At 39.6% G+C, this 20,163-nt stretch overlaps 1 protein-coding gene across 7 annotated transcripts in view; it reads left to right on the top strand.

Moving 5' to 3' along the window:
- EYA1 (EYA transcriptional coactivator and phosphatase 1) overlaps positions 1-20,163 on the top strand; it is a 149,636-nt gene that overhangs the window by 74,383 nt on the left and 55,090 nt on the right. For 3 of the 7 annotated variants that reach the window (XM_064703545.1, XM_064703542.1, XM_064703548.1), the window contains 6 exons: positions 4,095-4,175; positions 6,063-6,132; positions 6,538-6,683; positions 10,742-10,879; positions 17,386-17,468; positions 17,929-18,115. In XM_064703545.1, the coding sequence (XP_064559615.1) occupies positions 4,095-4,175; positions 6,063-6,132; positions 6,538-6,683; positions 10,742-10,879; positions 17,386-17,468; positions 17,929-18,115 (705 nt within the window). The remainder of the gene's footprint in view (positions 1-4,094; positions 4,176-6,062; positions 6,133-6,537; positions 6,684-10,741; positions 10,880-17,385; positions 17,469-17,928; positions 18,116-20,163) is intronic. The other 4 variants (XM_064703546.1, XM_064703544.1, XM_064703547.1 and 1 more) reach the window with 3 other exon arrangements.

Raw genomic sequence — 20,163 nt, 5'->3', positions numbered from 1 at the left:
ATGAGTGGTTGTGGCATCTCTGAATTTTTTTTTTCTTTTTTTTCTTCAAGCTGGCATTTGTGCTATTATCTGCTACTCCTATTTTTTCTACTGTTCCATGTAGTTTCTTACACAGTTTCTTTTTAAGTATTTTTAGAATCTCACAAATTACTAGAAGCAAAAAGTAAGGGGGAAAAAAACTCTTTGTTGACATAATTTCTTAAGATCCTCCATATATAAAGCAAATCAAAATCACTGGTTGTAAATAAACACTGACTTTTTGCAGCAGGTTAAGAAGACATTAGTCTGCTTCTTGGACTTCTTATTGATAATCTCATACATGAGTGATTTGGATGGCACTAAAACTTAGTAGTACATTGCTAAATCAGGGTCTGTCTCTAGAATTCAAGTCTGATGATTCTGCATCTCTGTAAAGGTCAGTTTTGATAAAGGAACAGCAGGAAGGGGAACTTTTCTTGTGTCACTTTTCACAGTTTTTACCACAAGTGAGCATGGTGTTGGCTGGTCCTGGCAGGCTTGCCACGTGTGTTGTCTAGATGTGGCAATATTCCCACTCATGTCCCAGTGTCATCTTGTGAAAGCTTAGGACATGTTGCAGAAATGTTAATTGCCATGGAAATTGTGAAGAGCTGAACTCCAGAGCACCCGTAAGCAGCATGTGGCAGGGCCAGATCTGTGCCCAGCCAAAGCCTGGCTTCCTTGGACAGCTCCATATGTCTCTCATCATAGACATGGATGACTCATGTGCTGCTGGGATAGACTGTGAGCCTTGTATTCTTAGGCAATCCCTTTGCAGTTCTCTTTCCCTGTGATTCCAGGGTGAAGGATGCTCCATGGCAGTTGAGTTTTGTCTTGGACAAAGAGACCTTCATTTGCAGTAAGAGTACTTTTAAATATTTCCAGCAGGTAAACCCATGGCTATTCTTCTCAATTTGTTTATTTGTATAGGAAGATTTCATCCTCTTAAAAGTGCTTAGGCTGTTAGAAGGAATTATGCAGCAATTTTCAGGCATTTTAAAGTGCTTGGAGCACGGAGAGTTTTTCAGTACCTGTTCATCTTTATTAAATTCCCAGCTATCTTTGCTGCAAAGGTTCATTAAGGTTGTGGTTGTTTCTAAAGACAGCATTCTAGGGCATATTTTTTATCACCCAAGTAATGGGTATCCAGATCCAGGGATCCAGGATAGTGGGAACATCCTTTCTTATATCCTGGGATTTTTATATATTCAGGAGACAAAACAGCTGAGAGAGAAGACAAAGTTTTTATGAAAAATTGGTGAGCACCTTAGTCAGCAACTAGAATTCCTTCCCATGAAGATGGCAGTGCATTGTATTTAATATTTTTTCTGTATCTTTAAAATAATGTGTGTAATAAACAGCATTCAGTTTTAAACTATGTTGTACAGAAGTATTGCTCATTACTCATAGAAACAGAAATCAGATTTTGATTATGTTTGTTGAAAAACAGTATCTTGAACAAGGATTCAAATAGGTGCTCAAGGGTTCATCCAACCTGTCCTTGAACATATCAAGTGATGGGGGCAGCCACAGCTCCTCTGGGCAACCTGTTCCTGTGCCTCACTGCCCTCAGAGTAAAGAATTTCTTTCTAGTATCTAGTGTAAACCTACTATCTTTCCCTTTGAATTCATTCTCCCTTTTCCTGACACTACATGTTCTTGTAAAAGGTCCTTCTCCATTCTTCTTGTGGACTCCCTTCATGTATTGGAAAACCACAATTTGATCACCCCAAAACCTTTTCTAGGCTCAACAGTCCCAAATGTCCTGGCCTTTCCTTGCAGGGGAGGTGCTCCACCCTTCCAGTCATCTTGGTGTCCTTCCTCTGGACTTGTTCCAACAGGTCCATGTCCTTCCTGTGCTGGATGCAGCTCTCCCAGTAGTGTCTCAGAGAGCAGAGCAGGGGCAGAATCCCCTCCCTTGCCCTGCTGGCCACGCTGCTTTTGATGCAGCCAGGATGCAGTTGGGCTTTCTGGGCTGGAAATGGACATTTCCAGCTCTCACCTAACTTCCCATCCTCCAGAAATCCCAAGTCCTTTTCAGAAGGGCTGCTTTTTATTTAGAACAACTGACTCTATACTTCTCTATACTGTGTGAAGCAGTTCAGCGTAGTCCTCGGACTACTAATTTGGAGTGATCCTAAAAATGAAGAATATGGAATGTTGTTTCTGCAATGGAGAAGAGTTTGGAGAAAGCACATATTGAAAATTTCCACCCTTTACTCCAGGTTAGGTGGATCTGTCTTATCTTCCTCTGTTTTCCCCCACCACAGATGCCAGCTATAGAGGAAAGCATCTTTCATTGTTATTCCCAATGTACAATTGCATTATGGGAATTAGGCTCAGAAGACTTGCAGATTCTGGGGAAACTTGGAGTAGTCTATGAGAGAAGTGTGAGTCTGACTTTGAAATGTAGCTGTGATAAACTTTTAAGAAAAGGCAGAAGATAATGTAGATCCTATAATTTTTCACATCTAGGTTGACAAACTGTAGAACATGTTGTAAAAGTGTTTCTTAGATACACACTCTGCAATAAATATCTCATTGTATCTCTGTTTTAGACTTTCAGTATTTAGTCGTTAAATGGATGATGAATAACTTACATTCTGTGTTTTTAAGAAATACCTTTGTAATAGAGTTATGGTTCAAATCCTGAGCGCACTTTTGGAGTGAACCTTGTGGCCACCTTTTCTTAACACAGTAATTCCCCTTAGGGAGTCTCTTGGACTTCACTTGTTTCAAAAAAGCTGCTTTGCAGAAGTGCAGATAATGTTCTCAAGCTGTATAACCGCTCTCAAAAATGCCCAGCCTCTGGACACTGGGCCCTCTGCCCCAACCATTTCACGTCATGAAACTTTCCTAAATGGACTGCATTGCTTGTTAATGCAGACACAGCAGAGTTTTGTGTGCAGCTAAGCATTGACCTCCCAAGTTAGCAGCCAGAAATCCTGCATGAGAGTCAAAAGAAAATACTGAACGATTACTAAAAACTGGAGAGATTTCTTACAAATCCCATGGAGGAGGCTTGGTGAAGGAAGTCAAACATGCAGAAATAAGAATGTGGACTGGCAATGAAAGGAAAGGTCTTCTGTGAAAAGAGGGACGTCCCTCTGCCTCACCCTTTTCGAACTTGGTACCAAAGGTTTCTGCTGGGGATGGTTGTAATTCCTGAACACACATGTATATTCAAACTGTGTAGGGAGTAGCTATTGGTGCCTATTTTGCATCCATGCCAAGTCAGCCCCATCCCTGCTCTTGGATCAGGATACTGTCCTGATCTTAGGATTACAGACTTTGCATTGGACTGACAGAAAGAGAAATTGTTAATTTACTTGAGGTTTTATTAAAAGTCATTAATTGATTATTGATTATGAATCAGCATGAGCCAGGCAATAATCACTTGGTCTATTTCTTTTTAACTCTCAGACAGCCGTGTTATGTTGTGGGTGCAGAGGGATAAAATGTAAAAGCATTCTTTGAAGTATTTGGTGAGGACTGTGTTCTCTTTTCTTATTCAGGGTTGTTGAGTATAAAGTTGGTTTTCATTTTAAGAGGAGAAATCCACAACAAGAAAAGTATTTTACTTCATCACAAATCCTTAATTTTCCTCTGAAAAATTATTTAATTGGAAACAAAATTTGAACAGCCCTCAGCAAAAACCATTTAAAAATTATTTCCTCTTTTGTCTTATTCAATTTACTGTCTTTCAAGCCTGTAAATGCTGTGTGACCTGATCTAAATGTGGATCCTTATTGTTGGGTCTGTAGGATTAAGAGGAATCAGGACAGGTGCAGAGAGTTGCATGGGGACTTCTGGTTTGTTACAGTGGCTTTTATTCCTTGGGGACAGGAATAACCCTCTTGATCATCTTATATTTTTGTGTAAATAAATCATAGCTGGCAGTATTTTGCACTGTTTGTGTAGACAAATACATAAAATGCAAAATATTGATAGCCATGATTTAGAACTTTTTTGGCAGATTTTTGCTTTATTGAGTTTGTGTTTGTGGTGAGTGTGTGTGCATGCACCTGCAAGAATATTAGGAGCATATAGAATATCTTCTGTTTATATTTCTGTAGTTAAAACAGAACCAATGAACAGCAGTGAGATCGCTACTACTACTACCACAGACGGGTCTTTAGACAATTTCTCAGGATCAGGTAAGGAATAAACCCAAGTTTTAAACTCAGCATTTTTTTCATTTTTTATTTTCTTATCCCATGTGATCTAAACCTGCTCACCTCACTCAAAAAGCTTTTTATACTTTCCATCTTTTACCGATTTCTGTACATTTTAGTCTAAGTCAACAGGAGTTTTCCCCAAGTGAGGAACATAACAGTATCAGGCTTATTGATATCAGGCTTATTGTCTTTGGTGGGAGTCTCACTAGGGAGTTTTCTGGCCCAGAGTAGTTTTTTTTTTGTTTTCTGTGAGTAAACATACATGCCTCTGTGATTATTATTCTAATTGAGGAGCAGGTCTTCCTCATTTATTGTAATTTATTATTACCAAATTATTTATTCTTTTGTCAGACTTCTTTTCTTAGAGGAAGGCAAATGCATCTTAACTCCTGGCATACAAGATACAAACGCTGTGAGAACAATCTAAGATGTTTGCTCAGTTTTGCACACCTGTGGACTAACTGTGGTATTTCTAGCACATAGGTTTTATGGTGCAAATTAAATCAGAAAAGGATCTAATATTATATTGTGGGATTACATTTCAGTAGTGGCAAAATTTGACATCTCACAACCAGTCAGACTCCTGGTAGCCAGCCCTTTCCTGGTCTTGTCACAGCCTCCATTTTCTGTAAAGGTTGTTGAGTTTGAAAGCATCAATCCTGAAAGCCCAAAGAAAGGCTTCTAAGGTATTTTAATTCTCCGAAAGAAGAAAATACAGTATGTACCTAATTGTAGCTACATACATCTTGGTGATCTGAGTAAAGGTTGGAGATTAACACTTGGCATGCCTGCAGCCTCACAGGCCACAGAAAAGAAAAATTATCGGATGTAGAAGGCACAGAAAGAGACTACCTGCTTCCCTCTTCCCTCCCAGAGTGTAAAGATGATGGATTTTCCCTGTAGCTGGCCAGGAAGGGGGGACTGGCGAGGGGTAATTATGTGTGCCTTGTTTATTTCCAAGCACTTAGCAATAAGGCCTGTTGTTTCTCGGGCTGTCTGATCTTACAGTAGTCTCATAACCTGCTGCTGACCCTCTCCTGGCAAAGGCTCCCAGGCCCACCTTGGGACCTAGAGGAGAAGTGACACCCAGACAGTAACCAGAGATGGAAGGGCTCCCAAAAATATTGTCCTGAGCAGAGGAGGCCAGCAGAGCTGCCACGCTCTGAGCAGCACCCAGAGACGCTGACAGCAGTGAGCAGTGCTGGGGGAGCTCCGTGTCAGCAGCGCTGCGCGGGGGGCGGCTCGCGGTGCAGCCTCCTCCGCTTACCTGTTTCACTGACTGCATCTGGGCCTGGACATCCCTCTACAATACTGATTTAAAGGGCTGAAAGCATTTCAGACAGCAGATTAGGTGGAAGAAAATAGAATTGTAATAAGGTAATGCATAGTCTGTATTAGGAATTATTTTGTTTTTAAAAAGAGGCGCGTGCTCTGAAGTGGGCCATGTGTTTCCAATCGAGGCACGCATAAAGCTCCTTCATAAAATGTAGGTCTTAAAAATTCTAAAAGTTAATAAAATGTTGCACTTGAGATATCAACAATCCTTTGAAAATATGAAGGGAAATGTTTCCATTAGGAAATAGGTTGTTTGCATTGAAAATGTTGCCTGTGTGCAACCAAAGAATAAACTATGGCTCAGGAATTGTACAAAGGGGCAATTTAGTATTTGAGATTTGCAATCAAGATTTTAATGTTAAGCATTCCTGTATAGTTCCTCATAAAATATTATTTTCTATCTAAGGTATCAATGATATTTGAATTTAATTAAAATCTTGTTAATACTCTGAAATTCTATTAGGAAAAATAATATTTATCTTTGGTGTGTGTATTTACACTTCTGTGTGCTTTCTTTTCTCCTTGGTGCAGCAATTGGAAGCAGCGGTTTCAGCCCAAGACAAACACACCAGTTCTCCCCACCACAGATTTACCCTTCCAAGTATGATATCTTTTTAAAATAATAATAGTAGTAGTAATAATAATAACTGGAATAGGCAGATTTTAACCTCATTTAAAATAATAATTGAGTCCATCTGTTAAGCCATAATTTGAACTGCAGCAGCTTCTAGGGAATTTTTTTTTTAAATGCTAAGAATGTATTTGAAAAACATTTGTAAAGTACGTATTTCACTTGTTCTTTTATTATTGATTTCTTATGGTTTCTTTATTATTATATTATTATTCTTATTTCTTTCTTATTTTGTCTCCTAAAGTTTCCATTGTCTAGCACAGCCTATGATTATGTGTTAATGAAGCAGCAGGATTATAATAAAGCTAAAAATAAGTACGTGCATGTCTGTCTAATGCAGTGTCTGTCCTATTTTCTGTCCCTTGTAATCAATAGCAGACCCTACCCACACATTCTCCCCACCCCGTCCTCACAAACGATGGCTGCCTATGGGCAGGCACAGTTCCCAGCGGGCATGCAGCAAGCCACAGCCTATGCCACCTACCCCCAGCCTGGCCAGCCCTACGGAATCCCTTCCTATGGTAAGAAATCCCGGCCGTGCTGTTTTATTCCTCAGGTAAATGTTCTTTAGATCAAGCCTCTGTGACCCTTAGGTTAGTGCTTAGTGGGACAGCGCTGGAGCATTTCTTGTGGAAGACTGTTAGTTTTCTCACCTTGGAATGAGTAATGTTTAATTTATGTATTAAAGAGCTAAAAAAGCACTCAAGAAAATAAACCTCATTTTGGGATCAGGAGGAGAGGTTCATGATTAGCTTTCTGTTGGTGCCATCAAAAATCCAACAGTGAAATGGGAAAAGAGATCTCAGGGTTTCCATGACACAGACCCAGCCCCTGGTGACTTGCTCAGGGCTCTGCTCCCCAGCAGTGTGTGAGGTTACATCGGGATGTAAAAGTCTGAATTTCAGCTGGTACAGATTACTAGAACCCAGATGAATCTGCGAGGCTGTGCTGATTTTCAGCAGGCAAAAAAAAAAAGATTCAAAAATACTTCCATCCAAAAAAAAAAATCTCATTTTCCAATGTTTTAAAACTCCCTGGAGGTGAAAATTGAGGTAAATTGCCACTAAAGCTCTGTCTGCCTGATGAAGGAGATAGTACTAAGTAGCAAATATTTCCCAAAAAATTTAATTTAAAAACAAGCTGCCATGGGTGAGACCATTTTCCTGCCAGACTGTCTGCTGGCAGACCACATAGCAATGCTGCAGCAAGGATGCATTATTAGAAAATAGGTCTTATATTCCTCTGGGGGAATATATTAAAAATATACAATCCACATGCTTTGAGCAGTATATTTTGTAAAAATGTGTTCAGATAATATAAGTTTTATACCAAAAGGACAGAACTTGCCATATAAGCTGTTCATTTTAAAAGTATTAAAAGTTTTAAGTGCAAAACTGGTGAATATTGAAGTCTGCAAGTTGAAAATCCACTGAATCTCAAGTATATTCTATGGCAGATTATGGTGAACACCAGGTAAAAGAAATACATTATTATCTCCCTTACTTTAAAATAGGTTTCTAATGATAAATTGGATGTTTCAGCTTCAGTTCAAATGAACATATTTTAAACTTACACTGTGAGATGAGAAGTCTTGGACACACACAGACACACAGACACACACACAAGAGCTCCTGTTGCTGATGAGAGTTTGTCTGCTAATTCCATCTGGACCAGGGGGGATGATAACAAACAGCCCTTTTCCCCACCCTGCTTTTGTTGACCTGTTTCTCCTGTGGACACCTCGTGTTCATGCTTGGCTGACTGCTAGGTTTGGGCAGCCCAAACTGTGACTTTTTTGTTTTTTGCTTGGTTCCTCTGGATTAAATCCTGACTTCACTGAAGTCAACTCTAAAATTCCCACTGACTTCAGTCAGGCCTTGATTTCACTACTTGAGTTTAGCTGTCTCACTGTCGTCGGAGCTGTAATTGAGAGTTGCTTTACTTGGCAACTGCTTGTGGGGGTTAACATGCCTGCCTGCTCTTTTGTTTTGGTTTGGTTTTTTGCCTAGTCCATCCCCCATGCCTAGGACTTCAGATAAATTTGCAATGTTTTACATTGCAGAGGTTACTTCTGACCACTGAAATCCTCAGCTCCTGAGCCAAGAGAATTTTTATGTGCTTGGTTCTTTTCAGGCTTGTGCCTTGTGGCTGGTGCTAAGGTGCTCCTTCTGATGTCCTTTATAGGAGTTATATTTAAAAGCAAATAACTATTAAAAAGTTTTAGGACTTAACAAATATTTTTTGCTTATTTAAGGCATGCCATATAATCTGTGCTCCCAAATGAAATTGGGGAGCATTAGGACACTCATTTGCAATAGGCAAGAGCTGAAGCCGTGCTTAGAACCAGAATTCTACTATTTGATCTGCAGTTTAGACCCCATGTACTCTCTGTCTTGCCTTTCTTTTATCCAGGCAGAAATCTTACAGCAGTATAAAGGGAGACTTATGCCTATGTGAAAGAAAAAACTGAGTTGAGGCCTCTTTCTTTTTGTTTCTTTACTCTGGTTCTACTGGAAGAAAGAGTATTTGTGATTTTCTGTATCAGCCTGCCTCAGGTTTTCTCTCTAGAGCAGAGTTTGGGAAGGTGCTCAGCTGTACCTCTAGCCTCTTCATTTTTCCAGTTCCCCACCTCCACAGCCATGCAGCCATGCAGGCAGGAAGGGGGGTGGAGGGGAATGCCATTGACAGCTGCTGCCCTGGGGCTCCTGGCTCTGCTTCATCTGCAAAGCCCCTGAGGAGGCTGGAGAATTTCCTGAAGCTCTTTCCTCCTGCCTGCTCCAGCACCAGCATCTAGCACAGGCTTTGCTTCCCAACTTCTTTACCTTCCAAATCCTGGCAGTCCTCTTGTGTCACTGTCCCTTCTCACTTCCTTGAGTACATTAGACTTGGGAGAAGGGAGCATCAAGGTTTGATGAGTGAAGGCTTTGGGGATGAGAGCAAGTGTGAGAGTAAGTAGTAAGTCCCAGGAGATGAAAGGCTCTTCATAGCATGGAGGTTTGCAAAAGGGCATGTCAGTGCCAAGTTGTCTTCACTCAAGTGGCATCCTCCTACTGCTGCTTTTGATCATCTCCTGCTCCGTCTGAGATGGAGAGTTGGATCAGGCTGCTAAGGGAAATTTAGACTAGAAATTTAGTGCTTGATTTAGTTAAACTTTCTCTAAGCCATATTTAATCAGCATTTCAGAAGTCCTTAAACAGATAACAAATAGGGATTGTTGATACCAAACCATCCACAGCAGGAGTTTCCCCTTGGAAATGAGGTGTCGAGATTCGTCATTCGAACTGCTTAATTGTAACATGAAACAGAAGAATCAAGTAAGCATCAGGGAAAAACAAGCAAACAGGTTTAGCTCAGCAGTTAGAAGGTCTGGCAGAAGGAATTGAGGTTAATTAATCACAACAGTTGAAAAATAATTACTTAGATGATAGAAAATATGCTGCCATTTGTATATAGGGAGGTATTGAAGTTTTGCCAACGCATTAGTTTCTGAGCCCACTCCTACCTTGAAACATTGTTGAATATTGTCTAAAGAAAAATCCAACCAGGAAATGAACTTAGATTAACAATAATTTTCAAATGAATGTTACTAATTCACACTTAGTAAATCCAGTTCAAATATTGTTGGTTTCTGAACAATGAGTTATCACTGAATGCCATTGTGAAACCTAAGAATATTGTATCACTTTTCCATTACTTTGGCTGTAATTATTTTTAAATGGTAGTTCATGTCGGGACAAACTTATAATTAAAATTAAGAGACAGAGGCTGAATTGTGTGCATTTCCTCAGTATTTTGCCTGCTGATATTTGCTTGCTTATTGCCTTACAAATTGAGGGAAGAATCACTGAAACTGGGCAGCAAGTCATTCACTGATCAGACTTTGGATTATTTTATAACTAAATGTGGAAGTGAGAGAGTTATGTGCTGTGTAATGATTTCTCCACCAGTGCAGATTAATGACTCTGCTATGTTTTTCCCAGTTCAAGAGATTGCTTCAGGAATAGTTTCTGTCTCTTAGGTGTTTATTTGTTAAAGAACTGAATTAATATTTAATTACCTTTGAAAAAATCATCATTGCACTTAATACTGCTAGTTTTCTTTATCCACTTCTAATTCTTAAAAAAACCATTCTTGGAGCTGTGTGATTTTCATGTAGGAATAATATCCAATGCAATTTTCATTTATGTCATTAATGGGTAGATGGCAGGAGAGCTTGGCTATGCTATGCTTCATTAAATTCATATAAAGTTGCTAATCTACCTCTGTGTAATGTCATGAATATATGGAAAAGTTTGCCTCTGGCAGGAGAGGAAAAAAGGAATAATGCAACTTCCTGTTCATGTATAAATTTCTTTTGCAGTTATTGGAAACACAGTTTTGAATTTAACCTTTCCCTGGTGAACTTCAGTTTTCAGTGTGCTCTTAGACTGCCATTACCTTATTAATTTGTGTATGCTCTCAATATTTATTCTCTCAGGCAATAGTGGGTATATGTTAAAATGGCTGTTAATTAAGTGATTTTATTTTCCATCCCTGTTTGAATATGAACAAATAGATTTGCTGTCACTAACTGATTTAGGTGCATTGTGGGCAGGCATCAAGACAGAAGGTGGATTGGCACAGTCACAGTCACCTGGACAAACAGGATTTCTCAGCTATGGTGCCAGCTTTAGCACACCTCAACCTGGACAGGCTCCCTATAGCTACCAGATGCAAGGTCTGTATAAACAGATATTACCATTAATTAGCTGTAGTTAATGCTGTGGTGGGGTTTTTTCCTCCTTATTTTGTTATATTCCTAGAATAAAAATGAATGTTTGCTTGATCTCTTAGCTCTGATTTTATTGAAGTTGTTGATGAAATGATGATTGCCTTTGCTGAGAGAGCAACAGGCCTGCTCTCAGCAGTTTAGAAGACCCCTTGCTTCATTAAATTTTAAAGAGTGAAATATTCTAGTGTTGTTACAGTAAAAAAATGTTTCTCTGAATAGCAACAGTTTAGCAAATAGTGAATGAGACAAAGCTAGTCCTGTAAAACGTGACAGGATTATGAATTTAGGAAGTGCCAAATATAATTTGACACCTGAGCGTGTTTGAGGAGGGAGAAGAGGATAAAAATACCTACTGCAGCTGTGGAGGTAGCTAAGTAATGATTGAAGTCTGTTTCTTTGAAGTCTATTTAAAAGCTGTAAGTCTTTGTATGTGCAGGCTATTATTATCAATTATATTTTGTAGCTGTACTTGCCTGTTTAGTTTACTTAATGTCTTTCCACCTTGTTCTCCCAATTCCTTTTCCCTCTTCTCTATTGAGAAGTCACTGGTTGTGCCTGGTTTGGGATTGTTCCCATTTAACAGATATTTTAAAAAATCTTTGTTTACCAGAAATAGTTTTTTTGGGATGTCTGCTGCAGGCCTTTTCACCCCTGAATTTGGCAGTAGATATCAGGTGTGTTGTGATTTTGGAATTGTTGAAATAAGTCATCAATCAATGGACCAAATTTTTTTATAAGTTTTGCACTTTTGTATATTATCAAGCTCAGTCTAAACTGTGTGCCACCAAGTAAATATTCCATGAAATGTCTTGAGTCAGAAGTGCTTTCACAGACTAAGTGAATACAATTTTGCTTTTGTTCCACAGCTTTAAGGATATATTGATCCTGTACTTTGCTCAGGCTCAAGAGAGATGTTTTTTGTTGCATTTTTTTAATCTCATTTTGAACTGCGTGTTGAGTAGCTCCACAGGGCAGAAGTAACCCTCTGACATCTCAAATATTGCTGATTTATAGCGTGCTCTGACAAGCAAGAGGGACAGGACCAGAGTAGCACATGGATTTTCATCTACATGCTGAATAGTGATGATCTTCTCCTCATCAGAGTAAATATAACCAAACAAGGTTACTGGTTTTGCTTTCTGCAGGCAGCTACACAAAAGAACTCAAACAAACACACCTCCACACCTACCTCCACACCCACCTTCTCCCCTCCAAAAATCCTACCTCTCTGTAGGAGAAAGCTCAAAATGTTTGCCAGCGGCAGCTAATATGAACTTCTGAATCAACATTTCAGCTTTTAAGGAACTGATAATTCACAGTTACTAGAAAATACTGTGACTGAAAAATCATGTCTGGGCTGCCTATAATTTCTATTGCAGTAGTGCCTTCATGCCACAGTCATATACTGGGATCCTGTTAACTTCTACAGGCAAATAAAAATATAGTCCATAGAAGTTGGAGGCTAAAATTAAACACACAGACTAGAAGAGCCTAATGAAACAATAAAGCTGACACTGCTTATGTATAATATACAGTTGGCACCCCATACTGGTTATCTAACAGCTCTAAAGGTGTTTTTTGAAAGATTTCAAGCAGAGGGATGTCAATAAAAAGGGATTTTAGGGAGGGCAGGGAAATAGTTTTGCAGATGTATATGGGAAACTCATTCAACAGAGGGAGGGAAGAGGGAGCAGCAAAGGATAATGTAGAGAGTGCTTGGAAAATTTTAAGTAAAAGCTGTAAGTAATGTGAATGCTGGCATTAGTGGTGCAAAGCTTGGACTCTGTCAATAGGCTGCATAAAGTCTGCCATAAAGGGTATTGCTTTTTTTTTCTTTGCTATATACAAACAGAATTTTCAAGCTCAGCAAAGGATGACAGTTGTCAAGAGATGGAATGGTAACATCTTGAAAAGCATTTCCCTGTATACTTTGAGAAGCAAGGATCTTAAAATATTCTGCAAAAAGAAATATGTTAAAGATGACCCAGTTGGGAAGCTCTAATAGGAAAAGAATCAGAAGCATTGATTTAATGATGGAATTGTCTGCAGGGCTTAGGGGGGAGGGAGGTCTTATTCTGGGTTGTGCTCTAGCTGTGCTGTGCTTGGGCTGAGAGCTGCCCACCTGTGGAAGTCAATGGATCACTGACAGTCTGGCTTGGGCAGAAAGCCACAGGTCAGACTTGGAGCATCCCTGTAATGTGTATGTCCTTTCTGTTGTGCTCATAAACAGCACAATGTGTGGGTGAGGGAAGGACTGGTCTTCTACAGAAACCTTAGAGACCACAAGATTGGAAATAAGGGGAATATTTCAAATGAAAGGACTGGAGGAGTTGTTAGTTGCTAAGCAGAAAAGAATCACATTTCTGAACAGGTCCTTCTTGCAGTTAAATGTTTGACAATATATGTCTGTACTACATGTGAGAATATATGTCTTTGTGATATTTTCATTAAGTAAACTTGTGTATTTGAAACAACTCTAAATTGACTTAATTCTTCCTTTTGATTGAACAGCTGTTGAAAGTAAACAGGAACATTTGTTTCTCTTTCCTGATTTAATTTCAGAAGGAGAACCTATTCATAATTTCAACTATTATTTAAGGACAAAATTGATTCTCATGACAGAAGACGGGGTTATTGCTGCTGCTGTTCAGTTGTTTGTGCAGAAACCTCCAGAGAGGAAAATGAGTTTATTCTCCCTTTTCCCTCTAGCAGTATATGGGCAGGCTGCAGCCCCAGCCTTGTCATAGCCTGCAATAGCTGCTCTTCATCTCCTGCGTGCAGCTGCTGAGCTGCTAAATGGAGATAATGGATCCCACAACCTACTCCACAGCCGAGCGTTACATGACAGCGGCTCGGGGCCCTGCTGGCATTCCTGCCTGCGGCAAAGGGGATTTCCTAGCGGCCTTGCAGTTGTCCTGCTCGTGTTCCCTGACTGGGGTTACCTCGTGCTCCAGAGCTTTGGAGTTAATTCTGGTTCCTCTCCCTGGGATGGATGTCTGCCTGCAATGCAGAGACGCTGCCTCGCGGTGCGTGTGCAGCCAATTAAACCCAGTGCTTTTCCTGACCCTGCTAAAATTACAGTGTCATTAGTCACCCAACAATAGTGGGGGGAGAGGCTGCCAGCTTATGAAAATTGTAAGGAGAATTGCTGCCTGTGACTCCTTGCTAAGTTTATTCTGGTAATTGGATTTTTGTTTGTCACAAATTCATAATCTCATTAACAGAGTGCATAGGGGAGAAGGTGACAAGAGGATTCAGGCAGTTCTGTGACCCATCTCCCCACTCCCCTCTCCCCCTCCTCCCCCTTACTTTATTTAACGAGTGTGTTCCTTAAGCTGTTTTTCATATAAGTTGCTTCATAGATGTTGAAAGACCACTTACATGACTAATGGCTGTGGGAATGGGCCCTTGTTCCTATATTGGCAGATTTATAAGGATTGCACAGTGAGGATAAATGGAGTGGAGAAGGGCTGGGGGAAACAGCAAGGAAAGAACACCATTTGCAAATGTCTTATTTGGGTCTCCTTTGATTGTGATAAAAAGCATGGTTTGTACCCTGCACCGAGTACCCTACCACTGGAAGGGTGCTAGACCTGTGATGAGCACTGGCATTGTTTTAGTAACCGAGGCTGTGATAGAACATAACTATCCCATTGGTTTGGGAATTCAACCGTAAAAAAGTAAACGTTAAGGTATTTGGTTATTATTATACAGTATAAAAATATTGTGCTGGATGGCTAAGCAGTTACTAGGACAACAAGGGGGAGTTTGCCAAGGATTTTTAAACACTGTAAGCAAACGGAAGAAACCTTGAGCTTAAATAGCCCATCTGGCCGTCTAAGGCTTTCCCAAGAGAGCTGCACTAAACTTCTGCCACATACATTGTACCCTGATGATAGACATAGCCCATGGCAAGGAGGCTGAGCTAGGAAGGCAAATGGGCTTCTGTCCCAATACACTGGGGAGGACCTTATCCCGTGCCTGCGGCGGCACAGGGCGCGCCCCGCACCTGGAGCGCGCCCTACTCCCAGCAGGGTCCGGCCGCCTTCCGATGCTGACTGGGATTCCCAGCTTTAATGTGGGTCAGAGCTCTTTGCAAAATAGACCTTTGACCTGCAATTTACAGCTTTTATCACATTTTAAAGCTATGTAGCCAGCCAACTTAGGGCTGTAAATCTTGCATGCTTTGTAGTGATTCTTATTTTTGTGTTTGTTCGGCTGAGGCAGGATAGCGGCTCTATGCCATGTTATGGCTGAATATTTAAAAAACAATTTGCAAAATCAGGACTATTTTAAAAACAACTTCAGGCCTGTAGTTCTGGGTGGCCCACAGAGCTGTTTCTGAGAAACCTGCTTCACGTTTGTTACGGTCTAGGAGACCCTTACCCCTCCTCCATAGAAGCCAGTGCTGACCATGAGATGAAAGAGAGATCTGCATGTTACTGTGTGTGTGTCTTTGTCTGAGAGGGAGAGATGCTGGCTGGCATGTAATTACTTTTCTCATTTGCTCTTGCAAATTATTTTCCAAACTTTCTGAGGAAAGACAATATATTCCTCAAACAAAGTCTGGGGTTTTTTTCTACTTATGACTTTGAGAGGCCTTTTATATCTTTTTAGAGTGGCTCAAACTGCGTGCCTTTAAAACCTGGTTTTGAATGTATTACTGCTTCTGCAAAAAATCCTATAGAAATAAGAAGAGACACAGTGATTTATATTTTTCCAGCCAGAGCACTATTAGAAATAAAATATTATTTCAAATTGTAATTTAAAATATTTTTCAGATGTATTTTGGCTTTCGTGTTTGTCACAATAAAAAAATAACATCTGTTTTCCAATTTTAAATTAAATTTAAAACAACATGTTTTTCTCATTAGTACTGTTTATCTGAACTATCTGCTAAACTTGGATGTCAACTCTTCTGCTGAAGTAATCTGATTTTAGTTCACAGGATTAGTAGCATCTATCAACAATCAGAGATTTTGTACTAGTGGAAGATAGAAGATAAATGTTTATAGTTCATACATTAGGTTTAAGCTTCCTCCTTTACTCCCACTGCTATTGAACTTCTCATCTATTTCTTTGAGACTTAACTCGTATGTGGTTTTAGTAACTTTTGCAGTCAAAACATTTAAATATTTTTCCTTCTGACTTCTCATAGCTACAATACCTATTGGTCTGGTGTTTTTTGTTTAAGAAAAGTAAATAGCATTTTGAGGGACAAATGTCCTTAAGGGGTTGTAATAAGTACAGACCTCTACCTGCATTCTGTCCTCTGGATTTGCAAGAAATGTTGCTTCTCCCAATGAGTAACCTCTTTTTGGGTTTGGTTATTAATTGAGTTGTGTCAGGTACATCAGAGGATTGTGCATCTGTGTGTCTGACTCCCTGTTGATTTTCATCCCTCCTTGTCTCCTTTGCTCACCTGCAAGTTTTACCCCCAAGGTCTCTGTATATCTTTGCACCGAGGCAGATTTGGGTGGTGAGGGAGGCTGTAAACAACCTGTGCACTTTAATAACCTGTGCTGACTGGTGCTCTCCTGCTGGATGGGTTCAAGAGGTTGCCTCATTACAGACTTTGTGGTGGCTTATGTAGCTTCACCCTGTGCATCCATATGTCTCAGCTGGTGGCTGTGTCACTCCTGGGTTACAGCCAGCGAGGGCAAGACAGCTGAAAGGGGGTTGCTGCCCTTTTAGTGGAACAGCTTCTCAGGTTGGGTATTAGAGAGCCCCATCTGTCTATTTTTGGTGGCTCATGAAAGCTGGAGGAGGGAGATGAAGGCAGCAATTCAGTCTCTGGGCTAAATTCCATCTTGGGGCTCCCTTTTCAGAGAGGTACTTTTTTTTCTCTTGTGTCATGCCCAGTACACTCTGTCAAAAGAGGGGAGGTTTGCAGCCCAAGGCTGTCTCTGATCGATTAGTGAGTCCTAATGGCTTTGCAGTGGGATTGAGCTGTTTGGAGCAGGCAGTTATGGCTTTGGCTGCTCCTGTGAGGGGCTGAGGCTCAGGGAGGGGAGAGGACACAGTTCTCAAAGGTGGCAGGAGAAACAGAGCCACCAGGTTTTCATGAGGGGAGATGGTGTCTCTCGGGACAAGCCCTTATTGTTCAACAACAACAAAAAAAAACAAAAACAAAGAAGTAAAGAAACCCTCATTACTTCCACAGTGCTGGGTGTTATTTAAAGAGGTGTGATAGCTGAATTTTCAATGAGACCTGAGGTGGGTCCAAAATTCCAGTCTAAATTTCAAGGGGACTTTTTTATTGTAATAATGAAACACAGAGTGTAAGAACTATGAATTATCACTTTCTAAGTATTAACATGTTATAGAGCTGAATCGGTCAACATATGGGAAATATTACAAATATGCCATAATGTTATGATATAATTATGTGATATAAGTTATTTTCCAATACTTTGTTTTAGTAATTCACATAATTTTTCCTTTCATTTCAGGCAGCAGTTTTACAACATCATCAGGAATATATGCAGGAAATAATTCACTCACAAATTCTACTGGATTTAATAGTTCACAGCAGGTAAATTTGTTAATAGGAGTTCAGCAAACTTTGGCAAACTTAGAATTCTCATCTGCTGAAAAAATATAGCTCTTAAATAGTTTGTTGAAAGAAATTGTCATCTTTCAAATCAAACTAAAATGTTTATAAATGTTTTTCTTCAATCTGTCATCTTAGAGCTAATTGTCAGAGGTTAATGTTCTTAGTCACACATCTTTAGCAGTGTGAATAAGATAATAATAATTCACACATCTTCAGCAGTGTGAATAAGATAATAATAAACTGCCTGTATGAGAAGACATACTAAATTATGTGTAATTTAGATTTCATTTTACTGCCTCACAGTTTTAGGTCCTACAGCATCCAGTCCAGGAAGCATACGTGCTCAAAGTCTGACATGTGTTTGTAGTTATATTTTGGAATTTATACTGAAAAGTAGCAAAACTTTGATGGACTACTCAGTTGCATTTTTGTCTTGCAGGAATATCCCTCCTATCCCAGTTTTGGCCAGGGCCAATATGCACAGTATTACAATAGCTCACCGTACCCTTCACATTACATGACAAACAGCAACACCAGCCCTACGACACCCTCCACAAATGCAACATACCAGCTCCAAGAACCACCATCTGGCATCACCAGTCAAGCAGTTACAGATCCTGCAGCAGGTAATTACATGGATTTTATGGTCCCTATGAGGCACGTTTTTGTAAGTTGAAAGGGGATTGAATTGGATTTTTTTTTGTGTAATGGTTGATTTTTTTTATTATTATTTCTTAATCCTGAGCCTGTGGCATATCTTGGACAGATTTTAACAGAAAATAGAGTAAAGAAAAAAGAGGATCAGTAACAGTTTTAAAGCTTATCTGGAATACAAGCTGTTTGTATTTATTTGCAAAGTGTGTTAAAAATTGCAGGGTATGAATAAGTCTTAACAGAGTAAACAAGAACCTGGTGTTTTTAAGCTCTGTATTCATTAAGATAAACCCCTTTGATTTTTCTTAAAACTGAAATCTAGAGGCCTTCAAACCATAACCCAACTGTCTACTTGAAAGAGAGCTTTTGAGTTCTTTATTTCAGAGGACATAATAATGCTTGCAATGGAGAGTGGAAATTGCACAAGTGTTTCCATTTTAAGAAAAGATTTTCAGTGGCTTATTCTTTTTTCCCAGTCATTTTACCTTTCTTGGTGGAGTTTGGCAGTCTTTTACTAGTTGAAATACTTTTTGAACATTTATGCCAAACTGCTCCAGCTGTTTTTGGAAATGAGTGGTGAAAAATACTTTTGTCATTATTAAAAAAAGTTAAAATCCATCTTTTTAAAAGATCAGGTGTGTCAGTCATTAGTAGATGGCAGAGGTATGAAGTCTGTCAGAGAGAAATTCCAAGGTTGCAGATGTGTTTCTTAGTAATGCAGGAAGAAGCAGTTATGATTTGGCAGTGGTATCAGGTGGTTTTGTTTCTGGCTTCTTTGGGATGAGGTTGGTTTTAGTTCTCTTGAAGCACTTGATGGCACTGATCTTCCATGTGCAATGCTGAATTTTACTATAATTTGCTAGGCCTCTGTTGCTTTTCTGCATGAGTGTGCACCAGAAGAAAATGTTATGCAGGGTTGTCTTTTTTGAGACATCTGTTGCAAGTAAGGAAGAAAATACAGCTGGTGTGTGCTTTTATATACACCAGGTTATGTGTGTGCACTGTATTTGAGAAAGGAATCTTTCTAAATATGTGAGTGCTTATTGGGGTCTGTGGCATTTAGATGTGGATGCATATTGATGTCTGCATAATTATCCTGCTTTTCACTTGTTAAAAATTTTTTGCTTTTGTTTTCTTGTGATTTTGTTTTCTTTTCTTTTTAAGTTGGAAGCAGTTAAGTTCCTCTTTAGCCCAAAACCCTACGATGATCAAGTTTTAGCTGTTATCAAGATACTAAAATTGAATCATCTGTGTCTTGATCTTTTGCAAAATTTTTGCATGCATTTTTCTAATTGATCTTTACTATAGCATTTACTTCCTAAAAGCTATAGTAAATGTGCATATGAAGAGAGGAGGTGTAATATTCCCAAGCTCAAACTTGGTGACTTAAAGACTGTCCTCCTATTTAAATAGTTTTCTGTACTCTATAAGCCTGAACAGAACTTTTCTCAGTTCCTTTTTAAGAAGTCTTTCTTTTCTCCCCCACATCTTCCATGTTCTTCTTATGACAGTTTTGTCTAAAAATTTGAAAGAATTTGGTGAGCTTTCTCATGGGTGAGTTCTGCACCTAATCCTTCTTCTAATTTGTTATTTCATGTATTGAAAGCTGTACATCCATGGATGCCCTACCACTGCTTGCTTAGCCCTTTCTCAGACGTGTGCACACCTCCTCTGGCATTGCTGGGACTTCCATTTCTTTTCTCAAGACATTAACATTACTGATTTAACAGTTCAGAAAATGTTCCTTCCAGCAGTTTGCAAATAACAACCCATAATGTAGCAATGGGGTTATCACGGGCTGGCTGCCTCTACCAGAGGCAGAGGCACATTTAGGAAAGTGCCTAAATGTGGTACCTGTGGACCTATTAGAAGGAACTGGTGAAAGTCATCTCCATCAATGTGGTTGCAATCAGCAGAAGGTCTAGGGCCAAATTTCTCCATTTTTCTTTAGGCAGTTTTTTTCTTTATGCAGTTAGGTTAGGATCAGGTCCATTTAGGCTCCTTCTGTATTGCCTGGAGA

Source organism: Zonotrichia leucophrys, chromosome 2, assembly GCF_028769735.1.
Source record: "Zonotrichia leucophrys gambelii isolate GWCS_2022_RI chromosome 2, RI_Zleu_2.0, whole genome shotgun sequence".
Lineage (NCBI taxonomy): Eukaryota > Metazoa > Chordata > Aves > Passeriformes > Passerellidae > Zonotrichia > Zonotrichia leucophrys.
The sequence above is the reverse complement of the archived record's forward strand: the minus strand, read 5'-3'. Positions and strand labels throughout refer to the sequence as shown.